This window comes from Lissotriton helveticus, chromosome 3_1, assembly GCF_964261635.1.
Source record: "Lissotriton helveticus chromosome 3_1, aLisHel1.1, whole genome shotgun sequence".
In the NCBI taxonomy this organism is placed as follows: domain Eukaryota; kingdom Metazoa; phylum Chordata; class Amphibia; order Caudata; family Salamandridae; genus Lissotriton; species Lissotriton helveticus.
Genome location: NC_136061.1, coordinates 1,586,398,490 through 1,586,422,207, shown reverse-complemented (window position 1 = coordinate 1,586,422,207; position 23,718 = coordinate 1,586,398,490). Strand labels below are relative to the sequence as shown.

General features: G+C 45.4%; 1 protein-coding gene across 6 annotated transcripts in view; it reads right to left on the bottom strand.

Moving 5' to 3' along the window:
• Window positions 1-23,718, bottom strand: part of USP28 (ubiquitin specific peptidase 28) — a 505,647-nt gene that overhangs the window by 8,612 nt on the left and 473,317 nt on the right. For all 6 annotated transcript variants that reach the window (XM_078682349.1, XM_078682350.1, XM_078682344.1 and 3 more), the window contains one exon: window positions 16,700-16,895. In XM_078682349.1, coding sequence (XP_078538475.1) covers window positions 16,700-16,895 — 196 coding nt within the window. The remainder of the gene's footprint in view (window positions 1-16,699; window positions 16,896-23,718) is intronic.

Genomic DNA, 23,718 nt, shown 5'->3' with positions numbered 1-23,718 from the left:
TAACGTGGGTTTTACAGAAATCAGAAAATGTGCACATTGTTCATTCATGATTATTGCACTTGCGTATTCATTCACATGATAGGACTTAGGGTTTTGCAAATACAGAAATAAACACCCTTCCCATATAGGACATATCAATTCCGAGGTTGCCTTACTAACAAGTGAGGAAGGTGGATGAATAGTAGGTGTAGGCGGAATGTTTTATTCTGCCTGCATAATTTGGCGTCTTCACGTTACTCTTTTAAAGAGCAGTTCCAGCCAAACTCCACCAATCACCGAATGGCTGAATTTTTTCCCCGCGCAGCCCCAAAAACGTTAGCTGGTGAGTGTAATTACTATCATGATTGCCTAAAGCGGGCGGTAGAAGTGCGGAGGCAGCTTCTGTATCAAAGTTGCGGCCGTTTGAGTAGGTTTTCTCCTTGAACCTCATCAATATCAACTCTAACGGCTCTTGGGCACCTGCTGTTCTTGCTGATTTTTCAGCACTGCTCACGCTACCAGTGCTAATTGGCAGCACGTTCTACGCGATGTACATATTTTCTGGTCATTGGCAGAACTCCAAGGAATCTCGCGGAGTTTTTATGTACCTCTGCTTAATTCCGTGGAGTAAAACGTATTAATGTGCTTGCTCTTCGATATGATTAAGTGGTCCAATGTTATAATAATAGAGATTTCGATTTGGTTCATCATTTGGAAATCTGTGGACGCCAGCAGTCCATTCATTAGAGGAACTGAAATACCCCCCATCCTTAACTGCAGTTCCTCACTGCAGATCTGCGTGGCACGCGGCGCCAGCGAAAGAACCTCGGTCTCCATTTCTTTGCCGCTCGTGCTACCGCTCTGACAGCCCATTAATCTCAGGGGGCTCAGTCTCAGGGGAAGAATGTGTGTTCTAATGCGCCATAAACCAAAATCGTAATGGTTTAATCTTTGCCAATGAAAGGCGGAAAAACGGCAGTCCATAAATATGCAGAAATGTTAAAACTGACGGGTTATTACCGCATCAACGACCTGTGCAGTACAAACGAGAAGAGAACACGGATCTGAAAGTCAAAGGCAAAAAACACAAAAGAGCAGTACTTTCATCTCTTCTATCGTGTCGTTTTTGGGAGGTGTTTTTATTTCTCTTGCTCAAATGTACAAAGCCGTTAAACCGACACACTGCCTAGCTTTGTATGTTAAGCAAATAGTCAAGTTACATCCGAGCTCCTGCCCTTTTATTTACAATATACGTCGCATTTGTAACTCGTTTTAGGAATGCCTAACAGGAGGAGAAAAGAGCAATGTGGTAGTTCTTAACCTCGCTCCCACCGCCTGCCACAGGGCTACATTTCCTGACAAAAGTAATCTCATTAACATTATATTTACTAAATAAAGCCTACATTTTTACTTCACCCTTGTTCATAGATTCTGTGCTGCCATATATTGCGCTGCACATTAAACATTTTGCATCGCTTGAAAAGTGTCCTGCAATATCCCAGCAATGCTGCGTACTCATAATTGACCCTTCCAGCACAGCATGTGCAATCCCCATTTATGACGGCTGTCACGCAGCTTTTTAGGTCTCGGCTAGCCGCGCGAAGCGCGTCTCCGCCGAGCCCCTATTGTCGGCATGTGAGCTTCCCAGGAAACAATCCTGGCCGCGCGCATCGCCTTGGAGGCGATTTGAAAGTGGCACGCGCCGCACTCGGCCTGGCTGTCTCCTGGGAAGCGCAAACATACCCAGGCACACCTCCCCCTGCACGCATGCGCCCACACACACACACGAGCGGAGACAGACACACAGACAGATACACTCCCCCCTCCCCCCGCTGTCGCACACAGAGACACACACACAGGAGCGAACATACACGCACACACGCGCGCACACACACACTCACACACACGAGCGCCCCCCAAGGCCCACTTACCGCTAATCCAGTGTGTTCTGTCGCCTCCGCGGGGCTCTCCGGCATGGGAGCCCCGCATCACGCACTGCTCTTGACCAGGAACTCCGTGGGCGCGGGCTTCGCGCACAAGGCGGAAGTCCCGCCCCCACGCTAGGTTTCGTTTTGAATGCGCGCGCAGATATTGCAGTCATCTCGCCAAAATGCTTGTTTTACAATAGTCTACAGGTCCAGGTCAGAGAGACTTAGTGCAAGGTAAGAAATACAATTACGCGTGTGTTTCATGCCTTCTGTTATAACTAGAACTCATTTTATATAGTGCCATATAATATATTTTTGTCGTTTCTTAGCGCCGTAAATATCTGATGTATCCATTACAGATCTCTTTACCAGTCGCCCATTCGTTCATTAATTCACTGATACTCAAATGTGTTTTTCCAGATGACTCCATGTCATAGTGGACGTAACCGCCATACTGTTGAGGTTTTAATTTAGCAATCCGGTGCATTCTCTGAATTAGTGGCAGGCTCGCTATAATTGCTTCAGTTGCAATGAAACACCGGACAACATTACTTTCTTGAAAGAGAAAGCACAAGGACTGGATTTACGTCCTTGGTGACGCAAGCGTTGTGTGTAACCTTATCAATTTTACTGACGTCTGCCGGATGGGAGATTGAGTCTGCCCTAGTTAACGAGAAACGAAGTTGCGTTAGTTTATTCTTTGTCATCTCGAGATCATGCTTACAAACATTATGTGATCAAAAATAGTGAGGATTTTCCAAATTTTAATTGGCATATTTATGACTGCATTGAAAATTATTTATGCACATTATCTAGATTAGGAAATAATGTATTCTAAGCACGCAATTAACATAGTAAAACCGATAATAACCCCTAGCCTTATGGGTATTTTTAATTAAACCAGAGCTGTATAGTAATTACTCTTATAGTGTTGTAGTTTGTAGACCACATAGACATTGTACAAGGTGGGAAAAAGGTAGAGATCGTTAGGGTGCAGTGTTCTCCCACTCCCCACCTTTGTAATGATTTTTTTGTATCCAGAGGCAGCCTGGATTGTGCACCAGCTGCACGCAGGATATATTCATTACTAAGAGGACTTTTGTCCCCAAATGACCGACCCAAAGGGTCGAAGTACACGTCAATTGTCCATAATGACACTGCTCCGTTTCAAGCCCAACCGAGTGAGGCCCAGTTTGTGTGTCACGGGAACTCGAACACGTCCTGGTTCCGTCATCCAATCACAAGCTTGTGGCTATACTTTTAATAAGGTGTTCCTGTTATCTCATTGTCCTGAAGAGAGCGCAACATTTCTAAAGAGTTTGAAACGCCATTGAACCCAAAGCACTCTATCACTGCCTTAAAATAATTTGCAACAGCACTCTTGCACACACTCAAACTGCTCACCAATTCAAAGTATGGTAAAAAATGTATGCAACGCATTGTCATACACAATGCCAATAACTCAAACTTTAATGCTGCGAGACCTATCGCATTGCAAATGCTTGTTAAAATAGGCCGCTGGTAACCATGCTTTTCAATTTGTTTTACTCTTCACTTTTACTTAGCTTGTTTCTACGACATATCAATTCACGAATCGTACAACAAAGCCAAGCCAAATACAGACCCTATTGAGAGAGCGGCGTATAAAACCATATTGCCAATTACTGGTCTTACTTGATTGATTTGATTTATCATTTTATAGAGCGCGCGAATGCCCATGCATGGGCGTCTTGGCGCTATGACAGTCAGAGACTTCTAGACCGACAGTACAGTCTAGCAGGCAGTGAAGAGCCAAGTTTTCACTGCTTTTCTAAAAGAGAGCAGGGATCGACTGTCTTTGGGAGCAGATTCCATACCGCAGCTATAGTGATTCCAAGCACAACACGTCATAACCATTTGGACTAAATATATACTAAGGTGCTATGTGTAGTAAAATGAACCAAAGGGGCGAAATCAATGCAACAAAAAGTCAAGTGCCCTAAAAAACCCACTACAAAACAAAGATTAGAAAGGGTTTGCTGGAGTTTCAGGAGAAAAATAATTTTAAAATGTTAAAAAGTGGCACCGCATCATTCCACAGGGGTGCACATGCGTTCTGACACATGGATGCACCAGTGGAATAACACATTGCTGCACTTTTTTTGGGTCGATGCTGCACAGAGTTGAGAAAAAGTCAACATTGTAGAATATTGGGAAAGCCTATAGGCCCCAAAGACGAGAACTATCACATTTTCCAATGCTCGTTTCTTTTTTTAATCCCCATTCTAAAAATGACAAAAGATGGAATAATTTTTTTCTATCTTTGCTGAGCAAGTGGAGCTAGTTCTCTTTCACCTCCATAGCAAGAGGTGCTTAATTTTCAATGGCAATATTGCCATCGAGAAAACGTAATTTTTTTTTGACTTTTAGATCTGTCAAACAAGGAAGAGCGGGGACGAGGAGCTAATAAGGTCCAGTACCCGTGAAGTAGGGTTACTGTTCATATTGAGACACAAGTAGTGTCTGTCAAGAAAAGAAACAAGAGTGGATATCTAGGTACTATGCTATACTACAGGAGACAGTCAAAAGTTATGTCTCTTGTTGCCCTCACACATTACAAAGGATGTCATGCTTCATCATTGGGCGTAGCTCCTTGTTGGCCCGGCACTGCAATGCCCTACGGGTCCCCCGAAGGGTCACTTTAGCGGAGATCTATTTATTTCGCCGTTTGATGAGTGAGGGTGTGAGTTCTTAGTGGGGTCGTGAAAAGTGAGTGTGGGATTAAATATTAAAACTGGGGATATCCTGACCGTTTTTAATATGCTGGTTCCCATGGGTAATAATGGCCCCAAATACCTAAAAGGTCAACATGTTTCGCGTCTGAAAGTGGTCAGAATGATCCCTGGCGCTTAATCAGGACCAACATTTTTTTTTCATAAAAAGTTTTCGTTGAGTCAACCCCAATTGTGATTTATCATTGAGCAGTCCTCCTTTGTTTTGTTGAGGGTGGTACCTACTTGTGATAGTTATCACCTTTGGTTCGACCTAGAATCCCAATTGTTACAGACAATAGGCTTTGCAGGCTATTGCACGGTGACCCACACCGTTACAGGGGTTTTGCTGGGTGTGCGAGCTTGCTGCACCTACCCTCGACCATGCGTGCCTGAATGTGAACATTTATATCACAGCACTTTCACCCTTGGCTCTTTCCTCACAAAAAGCTGGTAAATTGCTACACAAAATTATAGCGGGTAGCAACGTTACAGATTTTTTTCTGATGGGTTGTAGGCACTTTTTCAGACCAGTAAAATGGAATGTAGGCTAAAAACTACAACTTCAGGGAAATCAAACTGCACAAAGCACATTCACAGATCCATCTGATGACTGAGAAACAGTTAATTTTTTTCCAAAAGACCTTCAACCTGCATATAAGCATTTTTGTAAATGATTTGATGCATACATTTCTAATATCTGCAGATTTCGTGTCCAGATCTCCTAAGGAAACTATAATCTTTAAACTGACAATTGGAGAAGACAAAAAGAAAACAAGTCGAAAGCACGAGGTTAAAAAAACAAAACATTATTATTAGATAACGGTTTTCTGGACAGGTTCTTACAGCAGCAGGGGGCATCAAATTCACTCTCTTTCTTTGTATTTCTCTTCATTGAGTTACTGCGTCTTTGTTGCCAGTACAGAATTTCCATTTTGTCCCTTACGTTCTTGATGAATACATGAGTCTTAAAAGTCAGCGTCTTTACAAATTAACCTTTATTTTTTTGCTATCGGCAATGACAGTAAATACATACTAGTATAAACTTCATAATATTTACAAAAAAAGCATTTGCAATGCAATAGGTCTCGCATTATTAAAGTTTAAGCTATTGTGTTGCATTATTTAGCAATGCCAATAGCTCAAACTTTAATAATGCAAGACCTATTGCATTGCAAATGCTTGTTTCTACATGTGGCTGGGGGCCCCCTTATATCAGTTGTACCTCAGCTCACCGTCTCTTCGTTCACCCTGGCCACCAAATACAATATTCCCAACACACACAAATTGCAAATGTACATGATGTTAGCTGAGTATTGTGTGGCTGCCAGCGATCCACACAGAGGGCCACCTTAAAAAATGCCACCCTAGGTGCCACTTAGGGCACACCAGTCTAGTCGGGGGACCCGGAGAGGAGTCCCTAAGACTGGTGCGTGCCATTTCCGGAGCATAGAGGGTTGGGAGGGAGGTACTTATACATCCCTGTAGTGACACACGAAATTAAAAAATGATTCTACTTTTATTTTAAAGTAGTATGCAAGTAAAAAGGCTGCTGCCGCCTCCAACATAGACACAGCCTCTAAAGTGAACATTCCAGAGTTCTTCTTACATATTCCATTCTAAATGATGTAATACATTCTAAATCTAATATTCCATTCCCAAATAAAACTAATACATTACCACAATCCCCTTGCCTTTCTGCCGCTCTATTTGCGCCAGACACGCCGTCTTGCTGGTTGGACAGCTGAGTTGCAGCAGGAATAGGTATATGGTAGTTGGTTGAGTTGGAAGCAAGGTGAGTCTCCCCCGGATCCCACCATGCAGGCCATGGTCCGTGAGGGACTCCACCCCAGTGTAAGTTCCCTGGATTGGCCCCCGCAGGAAGCTCGGCTTGCCGGTACCTGCGGGTGAGGTCATGTCAGGGTAAAGGGGGGTCCGACTCCCGGCCGCATGCTACGCTGGCCTGCCCGGTCAGCCGTAGACTGAGGAGCGCTTCTCGCTCCTCCCGATGTCCGCCCCCCCAACTTGGGATCGGCCTCAGGCCATTCGGTGAGCCGGCGCGGCTCTACCTGGGTGGGGAGCTTGGGCCTGATCCCTTGCCCTCTTTGTGCCAGCGGCGCTAGGATCACTGGTCATCCCCTGCACGGGATGAAGTACGGCTACTGGGGGCCTGGCGGTGTGGGCCTCGGGGATGGGCCCATGCGGGGCTCCAGTTGGGTGGGAAAGCCCTTACCTCTGCCGGACCTTCCCGGGTAGCCAGCTGCGCTCCTTGCACTCCTTGTAGGGCTGGCATTGAGGGGGAGGGTGGGTTGTGCTTCAACGCTCAGGAGTCCACGATGGACCCCATGGTGGCTCTATGCGCAGCCCCGCCACCCCCCATCGGTCTTCTCCACCCCGGGAGGCACAATCAGTAAAGACACAATTAAAAGCTGGGGCGCCTGGAAGTGATAGGGAAGAGCTAGCTTCTGATTAGTCCAGAGGAGTGTGGGGTTCGTGGCATTCCCGGCTCAGAGCAGATTTCAAGGAGCATTGCGGCCTGGTGGTGGTGGTGGTGGTGGGGCGGCATAATACGAGGCAGTGCGTGTGGGGAATGAGCGACCGAAACCCTTGGGGGAGTACTGTGCATGCGTGGTAAACACTACAGAATCGGTATTGGCAGGCGGGGGTAAGTGTGGTGATCGGGTGTTTGTTAAGCGCAAACGATTGGTACTTCGGGCAAGAGTAATGATCGGGTCAGAGGGGTGGGGCCGGCTGCCCAGTTGGGCTTCACGCTGGAATGTGTGCTCCCTCCAGGCCGGAGCTGTAGAACGGGGAGGGCAGCCACATCTTTTACAGGACTGATGAGCTGCAGATAAGATTCCATTACTGTTACTTTGATGTTGTTCAAACTGTGCGCGCGCTCGCAACACACGTGGTTTCAATTATCGCGCCCGTATCTGGGCACAATAATTGAAACCACATGGTCTATTGGTGTCTATTACGCGCACCAAGCGAGTAATAGACACCAATAGGCCATGAGCGGAGCAGTCTTATAAAAAGACGCACACACAGGCCAGTGGGGAGGACACACAAGGAAAAGCACACACATGAGCGTGTGCGATTCCTAGGTCAGTGGTAAAACCCCGTTTTTCAATTACTAAAGATCTCACGCTGCGCGAGCAGTGCAGCACACTACAGCGCAGGCGCGAGACCTGAAAAAGATAAAGTGCAAGCTTAACTGGTTGGAAATGCAGTCACAAGGACAGGCACAAATGTTGGAACTGCTATATTTCCCTCAAAGGAAAACACAATAAAATTACGGATGGTGCTGGATCTAAATGGCAGGATAGGCTTTTACCAATGCCCTGGAACCATAGTTAAATAGAGTTCGATACCAACACTTTTTCACATTACCTTACAGACGTTTTTCAAAGTTTGTGGCCTTCCCTAGCGAAACGTTTAGTTTCTACAAAAAATGCATTTGACCCATAGTCTTTCTTCTATGCAGAAGACGGTTTCTCAGAGAAGACCAGACCAATTCCACAAGTTTCTGTTCAACATATGGTAACCACTGGACTTTCAAGCCATGATTACAGGCAGGATAGTCGCTAATGACTGAGTGATTAAGTGTAGCATGGGGATTAGTCCAAATAGACATCTACAGAAAAATGGAGGTGAGCTTAATATAGTCCACAATGTATTTAAGACCAAGCTCCTCCATGACATTTGCAATGTGAAGTACAAAGTGGAATTGAGAAATGGGGTCAACAGAAGCAGGTCTCTTCCACTTCTAACAAAGGAGGAATTAGCATAACCCCATGGTTCTCTTCCACTTCTAAGGAGGAATTAACATTACCCAAGACCCCTGTCACCTATATCGCAATATGCACCCATGTATTTTGTAAAATTGTAGCATAAGGGTAATACTGGGCTTTTCATCTAAGGAAAGGACAAGGCACCCAATGCTTGGCTAGAAGTTTAGACACGGAAACGTAATGTTTATCTCCAGAGAAGCAGATTCAAAAACTGTCCCCCAATATGGGAAGGCTGTTACTTTTTTAAGCCTGTCGTAATTGGTGCTAAAAGTACGTAAGTTGAGGATGTTTCGACAACAAGACATCTTTTTTTGTGAAGTTAATGTGGAGATAAAAATCAGAGAAACTCGGTAAAAGCAGCCACAAAATTTCTCACGGCGCTTGAAGTACGAGTGAAAAGGACTGTAATAGGTGAACACTAAAAGAAAACAAGTTGAAGGCAAGAGCTAAAAGAAAAACAAAAGCACTATTATTAGACAACAGTGTTTTTGACTGTTGTATACAATAGCGAAAGCATCAAATAAAGACTCTCTTCTTTGTATTTCTCTCCGTTGGAATATTGTGTTATTGTTCTCACCGGAAAATGTACTTGTAGTCTCTCAGTATTTTCAAAAGGCACGGTATCCTTACAAAGTCTGAATCTGCTTCTTTGAATATTCTTAACAAGTATTGCTCACCACGACACTGTTCAAGGTTCAGATTAAAGCAAGAACATTCTGTAACCTCACATCTATTCTCCACTGCAGAAAGTTTGCTTCCATAAAGGCCAGGTAAGCTTCCTCCGATAATCTGCAGCAAATCGGATAAAGATATCACTTTAAACAAAGCGCTTCTGGGCCACAGTAAAATGGGCAAAGGGTGGCGTAGCACTCCAGCCTACGAACCATGTCCCGAAAAGTAATTGGGTAGAATATTTCCAACCACAGTATGCCTCTAATCCCATGTTTAATAATGATTGTCCTCCTCCTCAAGTCTACTATAAATCTCCAATATTCGTTGAAAAGGATGTGAGTATTGTATTGGATTGTGTAGCAGGGGGTAAAGCTCCAGGCATGGATGGAATTCCGGCTGATATATTTCTATCGGATCGGAAGTCCTGGTGTAGCTATTTTGCAATGCTGGCAAATGCAGTGGCGATGGGAGGGAAAGTGCCTGACTCCTGGAAGGGAGCCGAAATCATCCCCATATATAAGAAAGGTGACAAAACCCTGGCTAAAAACTACAGACCCATTAGTCTGATTGATACAGCACAAAAACTAATGGGCCGATTAGTCCTAAATAAACTGCACCAATGGATCAACGAAAAAAATATTCTGTCATCATATCAAGCTGGTTTTCGTCCCTTAACTAGCAGCGTTGACCAAGTCCTCCACTTTCTAACCATCTACTGGAGAAATGTCACTCTAAAGAAGGGGACATTGTATGCAGTTTTTGTGGACCTAAAAGCCGCTTTCGACATGGTCCCCAGAGAAAAGCTCTGGCAGACTTTGACGGACGTAGGCTTAAGCCAGGAACTGCTTACACTCCTTGTTCGCCTACACGAAAACAACTTTGCAAGAATAAGATGGGGCAAGCAAGGAGAAGTAACTGATCCCTTTCCGGTAGAACGTGGGGTGAGACAAGGGTGTGTCCTTGCGCCAACACTCTTCTCTATCTATATAAATGGTATCGTTGAACACCTAGAGAAGATTGCTAGTGACGCCCCAGTAATTGCTGGCTCTCGTGTACCTGTCCTCATGTTTGCGGACGATACACTCTTACTTTCCCGCACCCCCAGTGGGCTCCAAAAAGTGGTTGATGCCTTTGGTGTATTTTGTGACGGGAGGGGCCTTGAATTGAATACCACCAAAACAAAATTCATGTGCCTCAACCAGCAGTCCACCTTCAAAGGCGTAATAAAATACAAAGGTATACCCCTAGAAAGAGTGGACTCTTTTTCCTACCTAGGCATCACTCTACAAGAAAACATGAGTTGGAAACCACACATAACTACAACTTTATTAAAGTTTAGGCAGCTAGCAGGTGCAATTACCCTAAAACACCGCACCTCGCTGACAAAGCCAGTAAACTGTGTGTTGGAAATTTATTCTATGAAAGTCCTGGGGGCTTGTTTATATGGCTCTGAACTATGGGGGTTTTCTAATTTGAAAGAACTGGGCCGAGCAGAAAACAGGTTCTTAAGAGAGATTGTGATGGTCCCCCAAAGTACACCCACAACCCCACTAAAATTGGATCTGGGAAGAAAAGGCATAGAGGACACAGCGAGGTTACGCCCTCTTTTATATTGGAGACGGATCATGGTGACTCCAGAATTAAGCCACTATGCGGCGGCATTGACGGACGTCATCAAATTCGACCGCTTCCATAGTATTCCATGGCTAAGGAAGCTCCGGGGACTCCTTAAAAAATTGAAATTGGTCCATCTATGGGACACCCAAGACGTATCCTGCTTTCCTACGAAGGCAAAGCTGAAAGATCTATATTGGGAAATGATATATTTTACAATGTTTAGTGACAATACAAGTTCAAATCTAACATCTCGCTTCCTAAATATAAAAATGTACCCTTTTTGCGAATCCTTTTGGGACATCATTGAAAAACCTTATGACAGGAAACTTTATTTTCAATTTCGCATAGGTACACTTCCGGTGAACGCGTTTAAAAAGCATTGGTCCCCAGCATGGGACGAACATTGTCACCATTGTAATGAACTAACTGAGCACATTTCCCATCTTTTATTTTGTTGCCCACTGTACTCGTCTCCCAGACGTAAATGGCTGAAACCTGTGTGCTCAAATTTGGGAACCCGCAGCCAATCTGAAGCCCTTAGGATACTTGAAACAGATTGTTCCATATTGCTTGTGGTACCAAAATTTCTGGCTTGGTCATGGTTAATTCGTACCCGATCGTTAATGGCAATTACACCGTAATGAAATTATGCATATTCCTATCTTTGCACTTTGCCATTTGGATTATTGTATTTTATTTTATATAAAAAATTACTTTTTAAGAAGTGTGATAATTTGCTGTAATTTGATGTTTTTTACTATGTATTTATTCGACATTTCATGTTTAATATGTATTTTTAGAAAGTATTGTTTTACTGGTAGTATTTATTGTATTAGGGCTAGGTGAATGCTTTTATGACAAATGTCGAATAAAGCTTTAAAACGAAACGGTAACCTCACATCTATTCTCCACTGCAGAAAGTTTGCTTCCATAAAGGCCAGGTAAGCTTCCTCCGATAATCTGCAGCAAATCGGATAAAGATATCACTTTAAACAATTCGCGGCCCATCTACCATAGTTTCTCCCAGTCTCAGATCTGAAGAAATGCCATTCATCACCAAGCCTGCCATCTTAGGTGCTTTGGTTTGTTGAGAAAATGAGGGGTCTTTTAAACACAGGATATGACAAATTATCCCAAAATTGGTGTATCTCCACCAAGGCCGGCTCCGAAGTAGATGCCAGAGTCCGAGTCAGTGAAAAAAGTTGTCAGTTAGGATCTTTACCCATGGAACGGGAACAACATTTAAGAGGTTAAGGGTCCTTTTTATGCCTTTTGAGCACTCTCTAGGAAGACCTCTTTTTGCCCCATGAAAAGGCCCTGCCTTTAGGATTTGCCAGGTGAATTAGAGCAGGTTGTGGCATCGGAGCTGGAGTGATGCCACTTGCCCTGTGCTCATCCTGGGTCCGCATCATTAACAGTTCAGCCTCCTGCTCCTTGGTAGCCGTGGTATACATGCAGCCACACTCCTTGCATGAAATGGAGTCATGCCTGGGGCTCAGGCACCACAAATGGATGTTGTTTAGAACAGAGAGCAACATCTTCTTGCCACATGAGCGTCACCAGTTAAGACTAGACAATTAAAAGGAGTCACTTTACAAATGTAACACTACAACAGTTTGGACACTAGTAGGAAGCTGGCTCTGCATATACTTTACCAAAGTTAGGTATAGTGTGCACAGAGTCCAGTGGATCTCGAGAGGCCTACAGAGGCTTAAGGTGATCACTCAAGGATTGAATCCAAGACAAATTGTTTTGTATAAAAAGTGATTACTTTGTTATTTTATTTTCGAATCTGGAGAAACTCAGTTGCAGGTAAGTAACAGTTCCAAGAACAGCAATACTACTTTTCAATGTGCAGTAGGAATTGTTTTGCATGGCAGTAAAAATTATTTATAGTAGTTGGAATACTTTTAGAATTGTAAATCCGCAATTGTAAATCTTCAGAAATTGTAGAAAGTAAACATTTGAATGCCCTAGGAGAAATGCAATGCAATCCTATGGGAGGAAAATAGTGATATACATTAGCAGGTAAGTACATGACTTACTCTTCCAGTCTTCTGAGGTTTAGACCAACAATGGTCAAGGTTCAATTTAAGGTAGACACTGGACCACCAGCGGAACTGGGGCGGCCCGGAGCAGAGGTCACTGAGCCCAATGTTAGTTAAAGGAGACTGGAGGCACCCACAAGATGTGTGGGTTACATGTGGGTACGCACGGTTTCAGGGCACAGGCATGGGATAAGATGAGCACAGGGGGGGCACAAGGCAGTACGAAAGCTACACCACCAGCGGCACGGGGTGGCCGGGTTCAGTTTGCAAATCAGCGCTGAGCACCCAATGCAAGCGAATGGGGGATCTCGGTCGCACAAAGAAGTTGCAGGCTCGGCCAGGAGGCTGGACAGATGAGTTGAGATACAGGTCAAGGCCTGGGCACCGTCAGCTGGGTTCACCAAAGTTAGGGAGCTGAGGATGCAGGGGTGCCTTTTGATGTTGGATTTTCTTCAGAAGTCAGATCAGGTCAGGGGGACCCATCGTGTTGAGGCTGCAAGCAACTTTGTGGGGTCCAGGAGAGGTGAGCCACTGATGGAGACAAGGCCCGGATAGCTAGGGAGATGTCACTGGGCAGGTGGGCCACTTGGGCCGTGGGCTTTGGGTGCAGAATGTTCAGGAGTTTTTCTGGACAGGGCCGCTGTCCTCTCGAGATCTGGTCTTTGTCTAAGAGTGGCAGTCTTCCTGGGATTCTTGAAACTTGCTAGCCACAAGACAGACGTCTTCTTGCTGGTAGCAAGCCGGTAGAGATGGGGCCATGTCAGTCGCTGTCTTCAAGCTTTGCTGCATGGCGTCTTCTTCGTTGGATTCAGGAATCTGAGGATCAAGGTTCAGGGATGCCCCTAAAAACTGAGTTTACGGGTGTTACAGGAACTGGCAGCTGGTAGCCAATGGTCTACCTGCCTTTTAGGCTGACTACACTCTTTGTATGTCCCTTCCCCCCGGAGAGGGGGTATCCCCTAACCTGATTGGGTAGAATCCTTCAACTCAAGATGGAGGACTTCCTAAGGAGGGGTAACCCTGGTCCAGGACACCTTAGGGGTGGTCTTGGCAGAGGGTAAACACCTCTCCTGTCTACTAACTTTCCAGCTGACCTTACCGCCAAAAGTGGGGTTTGGTCAGTTAGAGGGGGAGGGGGCACTAGCTGGAAAGGCCCTGGCTAGCCTTTCAAAGAGCAAAAAGCCTTTGATGCTAACATCCCTGAATGCTGTTCCTGCACGGGGGTAGGTGTGAAGCACCTCCACTCCAAGCAGTCTTGTCCCTGATCCATAACCGCACAAGGGCTCCCCCTCAGGAGGTAAGAAACAGTTATGTGTGACACGCTGGTGCAGACCAGTCAGCTGGATACAAGAGAGTTGGTAATTTTTCATGGGGCACCTCTAACATGCCGTCTGGGTGCATTTTACAATACATCCATCACTAGCATCAGTGCTGGATTATTGTGCTAAGAAATCTGATACCAAACTTGTTAGTATTTAGTAAATCCATCATGGAGCTGTGGAGTTCATGAGGACAAACTCCCAGCCTATGCACTCAATATGGCTTCACTGCACTTACACTGTCTAAGAATGGACTTAAATTCTGTAGGGGCATTTCATTCATGCAGCCATACCCTCCCCTGTGGTATAGTGCACCCTGCCTTAGGATTGTAAAGCCTGCTAGAGGTGTTACTTGCGTATCCCACAGGCAGTGGTTGTGGGCATGGCACACAGGGATGTGTGCAGCCCTTAGAAACCCTCTCTGATCACACGGCCCTTGGTACCACAGGTACGTTTTACAAGGGACTGACATGTGGGCCAGAGGTGTGCCAATAGTGGAACCAAAGGTACTATTTTAGGAAAGAACACAGGCACTGGGAACCGGATTGGCAGAGACCCAGTGCACACTCAGTTAAAGTGCATCAGATATCAGACAAAAAGTGGGGGGGGGGGGGGGGGTAACCATGCAAAACAAATTGGGCACTTTCCTACAACATTTTACTAGTATAGCAACTCTGCATCCATCATCTAATGGCGTAGATAGAAAGGAGCAAGAGGTGAGAAATCTGCAGACTAAAGTATTCATCAGAATTTAATACCTTCATCTTTTTTTTTTTCACCCAGAGTTTTATATAGCGCAAACTAGACCCGTACTGAATCAGGTATCAGAGCGCTTTACATAGCACCAGTTATATGAGGACACGCATTCATTTTAGGCACGGGGAGATTAAGTGATTTGCCCAGAATCACAGGAGTTTTTTGGTGTCGTTACAGAGACTCGAACCCAGATCCCAAGGTCCGAGGTCGAGCGCCCTGGCCGTTAGGCCAACTCCTCTCCTCATCTAGTAATGTGCCTGTTAATAACCAAGCTGTGTGTTGGATAGGAATGAAGAACTATACATATTTAAGATTTGTTATCGTCAGGTGACTGTTCTGCAATAAGGGTATAATCTGCTAAATGGCTACTATTTGAAACTTTTGCATATGGATAAACTTGCTGACAAAGCGCAGATCCAGTACAGGTCTTACTGTTAGATCTTGTTTTGCTGTAGGAAAATATACAAAGTACTCCTCCCCATGATAGAGCAATATATTGTTTTATGGTGATGGCCTGGAAGAGTACTTAATCTCCTGAGGAGATATAGCATCAATACTGGCCATATTTCCTCCTCTTCTGAAAGTTAATTTGTAATATGATCCTTTACATCCTATGTAAGGTGAGCTCTGTATATGTATTAAGCTGGCTCTGTATTTAGCCTGAGTCATCTCTGTGTATCTAGCAACCCAAAGACTTAGTTAATGTATACAAGATGTATGCCTCTTCAAATTAATGCTTTTTCTTCATGAGACTGCCAACTGTTGTGCTGACTGCCTTCTTCCGCCTCAATGACAAATGATGGCTTTGTCGACTTGCTGCTCCTTATGGTAGGTATCTTGTTTCTCTTCTGTGGGCGAAGACCTTTTTCCCATTTAAAATTATTCATCCTCGTAAGTTGAGAAGATGCCCTTAGGCAACTCCTTTCAAGTGGCCTTCTGTTTGTGTCTGGTATTGTGGGATTTGACGGCAGCCTACTCAACTGACTAATTTTTTGATGTCGAGGGATTGTCCATGGGTTTGTCCATGTGAAATATATATTTTTCAGTCTAGGTTTTGACTTTCCTAGTTTCTGGGAAGACTTGGGTGCTTATTCTACCGGCTGAATTTGATGCTCTTTATTTGAATGTACTGCAGGCTTAAGATCTATTGTATTTTTCTGAAGAATGTACTCAAACACATTTTTTTTCTGTTTCTAAATTATACCGATTTCCCTTCCGGTGGAAAATAAACGGATTACCTTAGTGTTGCAACAGTCATGGGATACTTTTCTTCCAAATTCTCTATATTGTTAATAACTTTAATCTTCTTACTTGGGAGCTCTTGCAATATACCTCCAAACTGATCAGTAGACAAAATTGAAATCATGCTAACATTTTGGGGACTTGCAGTTAACGTCATAGTCACTCATAATTAACCGAGCCTATAGCTATGCCTTAGTAGACAGTTTTTAAACTTAGAAATACTTCAGGACACAACAGATGGAATAATGCACAGCATGTAAATCTAGATGAGATTCACACTGCCAAAGTATTTGTCTGAAAAATTCAAAGAGGTGGCTGCTCCTACAAAATGAGAATCAAAGCAGAAGTATCTGGTGGAGATGGCACGCCACTAGATCTGCTCTAGTCGCTTACTGTACCATATGTTAAAAACAATGGGCTACGGAGATAGAGCAGTTGCCAATGGAGAAGAAAACTTTGAGAATAATGAGAGGTCTTTGGACTGGCATCTTAGATGTATTAACATTTGAAAATCATGAGCAACTTCGGTGTGGAAAACGGTCAAAATTAAATTCCATTTAAGAAAACCCTTCACCCCCTATTGCTAGTACTCACCAGTAATGTCCTGTCCAAGATAGGAGCACCAGCGGTTCCTCATAACTTCAATGGCATCCAGGTCGTCTTTGGAAAGGTCACAGTTCACGATCAGCTGCATGGAGGGGATAATCAGCTCATTCATGATGCAGACAGCCTCTGACACGCTGTCTTCCTGGCCACTTTCAAACAGTGATGCAGCAGTATCATTCAACTCCTAGTGACATAAGCAGAAAGTGAGTAATTACCAAACACTAGAACATGGACCATGCCCTTTCCAGCAGCTATTTGGAAAAAACGATAATTCAATTTTATTCAATTATTAATGTGGTTTGTAAGCTGTTCATTAATTATTAGTACTCGTCATGAGATGAATTGACACTGGGTTTCACAACACAAGATATTACCAACATATAATCGCACTTGACAGAGTAAGTGGACCTGAGAAAACTCAATTTCTAACTTTCAGGCCACAAATACATTTATAAATTGGAGATATCAATCTAGTGAATGTTCGTACTTAACAGCATGCGCGCTAGCGGTTTTCCCGCTGTGCGCTGCGTTTTTTTGAAAGCCGCGTTACATGACGAGCTCAGCTCGTCATGAGCGTACGAGCGTCGTAACTCATGACGAGCTGAGCTCGTCATGAGCGGGGAAGGGGTTAATGCAGGAAGAAACACAATATGAAATTGTTCCAGCTCCTTAATCCAATGTAGGCCCATCAGAGAAGTATTTTGTACACACAATAAAACTAAAAACGGAGCTGTTGTATGATAAAGCAATGCATAAGTGCACTGCACTGCATTTGATCCAGGGTTAAAACAGAACCCCATGGTTTAAATACTTTGAAGTACAACAAAGCTTTTAAGAACTGCATGTTTGTGAGAAGTTGGCCTGATATATGATATTTCCAATTCTGGAACCACCTTGTATCAGTCCAAACTATCCCTTATGGTGTCTGGTTGTAAGTCAACCTTGTAGACAAGCTATCTTAATGGTAGCATAGACTAAGCAGCCTTAAAGGCTAAACTCAAGAGGTCGTGTTAAGCGAGCTATTTTACCAATCACAGTCCTGTAATATCAAATGAAAGGACACCACACAAGTATATATTATAAAAATATATGTGTTTATTTCTAAAATAATCCCCAGTACTCTTTATGAACAAAGGGGCACAAGCGTTAAATCAAAAGCACAGTATAACATACAAAGTTGCACAATTATGGATGAGGGCGGGGGGCCACTCAGACCATATACTAAGAAAGTGGTATAAGAGATACCAATCGAACAGTGGTTAGGCCTAGGGCCTAGGGAATCGCTGGGAGCAGTCGGGATAAGCAATGCTGAAGTCGGGAAAAACCCACGGGATTCGGGTGCAGTGCTTAAAGCACACGCATGCACCAATGCAAGTCAATGGTGCGTAAAAGTTACACAACAGAGTTTTAGGATACGTCCGATGAACCTAGAAGGACAAAACTTTAGACACAGACCCTAGAGGTGTGTACCAGTGTGGGAACACCGGCGTTGCAATGTTACCTCACCCACAGGAAGCGGGTGCATAGGGTCGAAGTGGCGTCGGGTTTCGTCGTGCAGGTTCTGGGTGCTTGAAGCTGAAGATGCTGCAGGCGATGTGAAGGAGAAGTGTCCGGTGTGATCCAAGGGTGGATCAGAGTCGAAAAGTACCTGAAAGCAGAGGGGACAGAGTCTGGGTCACTCAGCAGTGACCAGGGTGGAACCAGGACGGAACCAGGCAATGTCGGGCGCAATCAGGTGGTTGTCGAGGAGCTTCTCTCCGCTGCCAAGTGGGCTCTGGGGCATCTGCGACGTCCAGGAGCGGGTCACGAGCTGTCCCACGTAGGCTCTCACCGTCGGCACTGTCGGCTTTAAGATTGGAGCAAACAACACTTGGCAAGAGCAATCCACGCGGAACTGGAAGATTGCTTCTCACTCGGACCAGGAGGGTCAGAATGGGTGCTCCTTTTCAGAGGAGCTGGTGTAAATCTGGAGCAACCAGAATCACAAGTCGTATTTAGGTTTTCGCCGGCACAGGGGCCACAAGCCAGCTGGCAAGTGACCGGGCCAACGCGTTGAGCCAAAGAAAGCAGAAGGGCCCCACGCAGCACTCGTTGAGTGTAGAGGGGTGAACTTCGGTGCAAGAGTGGCTCAGGGTTGGGGCTTCTCAAACCCCGGTGTACAGCTTCGAGGGTCACTCGTGGGCTGCACGGTCAGCGTCTCGTGGTCTTTTCAAGATGGCGTGCCCCACGCTTCCGGTCGCCTCCACGGGTCTCAGCTCTGCAGGGACTGTTGATCGGGCTGTAAGAAGGCAGGCAAGCTTGATCTCGTCGATCTCTGTCGCTCGAGTTCCGGCGGGAACTGCAACAAAGCAGACGTCGATGTGCTGGATGGTGCCTGTTTGCACAGGGTGGTCACTCCTTGATCACAAGGGAGATTCTTCAGTCTTCTACGTTGAGTAGGATGTCGAAGGGTCCAGAGTTTCGTTTCTTATGTTTCATCAGGATAATCTGAAGTGCATTGGCACTGCTCCCATTCTTATACCAATCTAGGGGGCTGGATTACCTGCTAGATCCCCTCCTATGGGTGGGACCCAGGAAGGGGGTGGGTACACCCCTTTCCTTTGATCCAGGCCGCGCTGGGACGGGGGCTGGTGTGCCCCAGAACCGGTTTGGCCGGATTATGCAAGGGGCAGCCTTGTGCTCCCCATGCAGTGTCTGGTTTCTTTCAAACCTCCCTGCAACAATCCACTATCTCCTGTCTGGGGAGGTGGGACACCTCCCTGCGACAGGAAACCCTTTGTCCAGGCCCCCTTGGCTGAGTTTCGGCCAGCTGCAGGGGGTCAGACCCGTGTCTGTGGCAGAAGCATCCATTTTGTGGATCTGAGGCTCTTTTAAAAATCAACCGCATTTCAGTAAAGTAACATGTCTTCTCCCTCTAGAGGGGTGGAATGCTATCCCCGTCGCCAGAACAGGCGAGGGGATAGTATTCCAAATTGTATGACACCTTACACGACATGTTTTGATGTTTTGTGGAGAAGCGTGGCTCAGTGGTTAGAGGCGGCAGACCCGGAAGCTGAGATCGGCCGTGGACCAGGGTTCGATTCCCCGCCTCAGTGGGTCTTGGGCTCAAAAATTCCACGGACTCGACAATTCTCGCTCCGGTGCCTACTCGACTCAAGGGGTCACACTCTGCGACTCTGGGCAATAGCTTGCTTAATCTCCACTACGGCCCCTCGCGGCGGGATGCCTGGCTTTCACCTTGTGGATGCCCTGCCGGGGTATCTCACTGGGGAATACCAGGACGGGTTCCCTAAGCAAGCGCTTAGATACCGTGTCGGTGATTTGCGCTATATAAATACATGTACATTTACATAAAGCCAAACCAAAGTTGCTATATAACCGCGAGGATTATAATGCACTTAATAGTATATGGTATGGCATTATCCTGGAACAGCTTAGGGAGTTGTTACCGACAGCTGCAGACAGGCTCAGCTCATGCTAGAGCTCCATCTCACATTAAACCACGCACTCTGCCTCCAGGATTGATAAGGCCTTCCATAGGAGTGGCTCACAGGTTTATATGTGTCCAGATATAGGTTTAGATATAGGTATACTACATCTAAGCAAGAGGTGATTACACCATCTTGCCCCAGCTGAGTGATCAGCCAGTTGTGTCAATTTAAGAACCAGCCAGGGGTGGCAAAAGATATGCTGCAGCCCCTGGTAGGCCTTGGTGGCACCTATGCCCTGAGCACCTATAGTGCATGGTACAGGGGCTGACAAGGAGTCCATTTCTAATTGTGGTATGTACCTATAGCACATGTATTACTAATTTAGCGAGAGAACAGCAGGCTGGGGGTCTGATTAGCAGGCCCACAGCCTCAGTAAGTCGAAAACCAGTGAAGCAAAAAGCAAAAATTTGGGGTGACCATAGGATAGCAGACCCTACTCTCCTACAATGTTACACAAAACAAATCATTTTTCTCATACAGGAAACTATTCACCAGAAACAAATCCTGCACTGATGGAATCGATCAGCAAGATTAACAACCATTGGCAAATCCAATATGTCTAACCTATGATAGAGCTATTGCTTTGCCAATGTCTTTTAGCCATGTTGTACAGCAGTGAGGCCGCTGCTCAATATGGCTAAATGTTAGAATGGCATAGAGTAGAGTGGAGTAGCACAGAGTGGCACAGGGTAGAGTGGCACAGGGTAGAGTGGAGCAAAGATGAGTAGAATGGAATAGAGTAGCATAAAATGGAGTGGCGTAGAGTGAAGTGGGGTGGCGAAGAATATAGTGGCTTGAAGCAGTGTATAATGGAGTAGAGTGGAAGAAAAAGGAGTAAAGTGGGGTGGGGCAGAGTGGAGTAAAAATGGCACAGAGAGCCACAGAGCTGAGTGGCATACAGTGGAGTGGCATTGAGTGGCACAGAGCGGTGTACAGTGGCCTAGAGCATGGAGTTGCTAGACATAGAGTGGAGTGGCGTAGAGTTGAAAAGAGTGGCATAAGGTGACAAAGTGGAGTGGCATCAAGTTGAGAGGGGTAAGGAGGAGAGGTATGGCATAGAGTGGCATGGCGTAGATTATAGTGGAGTAGAGTGCTATGGAGTAGAGTGGCATGACGTGGCATGGAGTGGCGTAGAGTTGAAAAGAGTGGCATAAGGTGACAAAGTGGAGTGGCATGAAGTTGAGAGGGGTAAGGAGGAGAGGTATGGCATAGAGTGGCATGGCGTAGATTATAGTGGAGTAGAGTGCTATGGAGTAGAGTGGCATGACGTGGCATGGAGTGGCGTAGAGTTGAAAAGAGTGGCATAAGGTGACAAAGTGGAGTGGCATCAAGTTGAGAGGGGTAAGGAGGAGAGGTATGGCATAGAGTGGCATGGCGTAGATTATAGTGGAGTAGAGTGCTATGGAGTAGAGTGGCATGACGTGGCATGGAGTGGCGTAGAGTTGAAAAGAGTGGCATAAGGTGACAAAGTGGAGTGGCATGAAGTTGAGAGGGGTAAGGAGGAGAGGTATGGCATAGAGTGGCATGGCGTAGATTATAGTGGAGTAGAGTGCTATGGAGTAGAGTGGCATGACGTGGCATGGAGTGGCGTAGAGTTGAAAAGAGTGGCATAAGGTGACAAAGTGGAGTGGCATCAAGTTGAGAGGGGTAAGGAGGAGAGGTATGGCATAGAGTGGCATGGCGTAGATTATAGTGGAGTAGAGTGCTATGGCACAGAGTGGCATAGAGTGGCATGGAGTGGCGTAGAGTGGCATGACATGGCATGACGTGGCATAGAGTGGCATGAAGTGGCATAGAGTGGCATGACGTGGCATACAGTGGCATGACGTGGCATAGAGTGGCATGACGTGGCATAGAGTGGCATGACATGGCAGAGTGGCATGACATGGCATAGAGTGGCATGACATGGCATAGAGTGGCATGACATGGCATAGAGTGGCATGACATGGCATAGAGTGGCATGACATGGCGTAGGGTGGAGTGGCACGGTGAATAGTGGCATAGAGTAGCGTGGTGTAGAGTGGCGTAGAGTAGCGTGGTGTAGAGTAGAGTGGCGTACAATGGCAGGGAGCCGAGTGGCATGGGTAGAGGGGCATGAGTAGAGGGGCGTGGAGTGGATTAGTGAAGAGTGGAGTGATGTATAATGGCGTAGAGTGTAGTGGCATAGAATGAAGAAGTAGAGTGGCACAGAATGGCAAAGTACAGAGGTGCAGAATGGCAAAGTAAAGTGGCTAGAATGGCAAAGTAGAGTGGCATGAAGTAAAGTGACAGAGTGGAATGGCATAAAATAGCATACAGTGGGGTTTGCATAGGGCAGAGTGGCATGGAGTGGCAAAGTAGAGTGGAGGGGCAGAGTAGAGTGAAGGGGCAGAGTAGAGTGAAGGGGCAGAGTAGAGTGAAGGGGCATGGCATTGACGAGTGGAGTAGCATAGCAGCGAGTGGCATGGCAGCAAAAGGCATGAGTGGCACTGTGTGGCACTGAGTGGAGTGGCACTGTGTAGGGTACCATTATTTGGTACGGAAAGTAGCCACTTCAAAGCTTGGTGAGGGCAAGTAAGTGCTACATAAATATAATTATAATACAATATGTTATCCATTATCTCAAGTTATGAGCTACGCAAACATCTGATGCCTTTGATCCGATGCAGGAGCTTGTTAGAATGTATAACGCTTCTGCGAGAGCTGGTTTGTTTACAAATAAATGTGTTTTAGACCAGGAGGTGCAAGTGGGCAAAAGAGTAACATATATATCGTACTGGCTGGGGATAAAGGAACTGGAGCTAGGTGATGGCAGTGAAAGAAATAGTACCCAGTCACAGCCTGATCAGCGGACGGAGACTAAATAAGTTGAATCAATCTGTGCTTGGTCCATACTCCACAGAATGAAAACGAAGTAATGCAAAGCATGTGCAGGCCAATTAGGAGGCAGCACAGAAGAGCGACAAAGAAGCCAACGAATAGTAAGCCATGTGAGGGCTCCAAGCCCTTCATTGTAAACGATATCCTGTGCAAGTGTAGTGGACTTGTTTTATATGTAAGAACTAATCTCTATTTTATTTTTAGTTTATTAGTAGCTTCAGTTCTATCATTGTTAACACAAAATCAAAAATACACTGTTACCTTCAATCATAGTATCAATGACTTGAGGAATATAGTAACGCGGTCCATAGAAAAATATACAAATAATAACATAAAAATTAGGAAAACGGCATCTTGCTCTAAAGCACTGGCTCAAAGGAAAAAAAATATTGCTCAAGTCAAGTAATTCCGATTAGAAAATCCAAGCTCATAAAAACATCTTGTGTGACAGCTAAAGATTCAGGTACAACAAATATTTAGTGGAATAGTGGAAGGAAAAATGGTCAGTGCAGTTTCTGGACTGAATACAAGTCTACACACTTTTCCAGAAAACCAGCAAAGAGGTGGATGCCCTGTACACAATCTTGAAATGTCAGTTTAATACACCTCTAAGAAGTTTGTCTGTGGGCTTTCTAGAGGGAGAGGGCAGGCATTAAC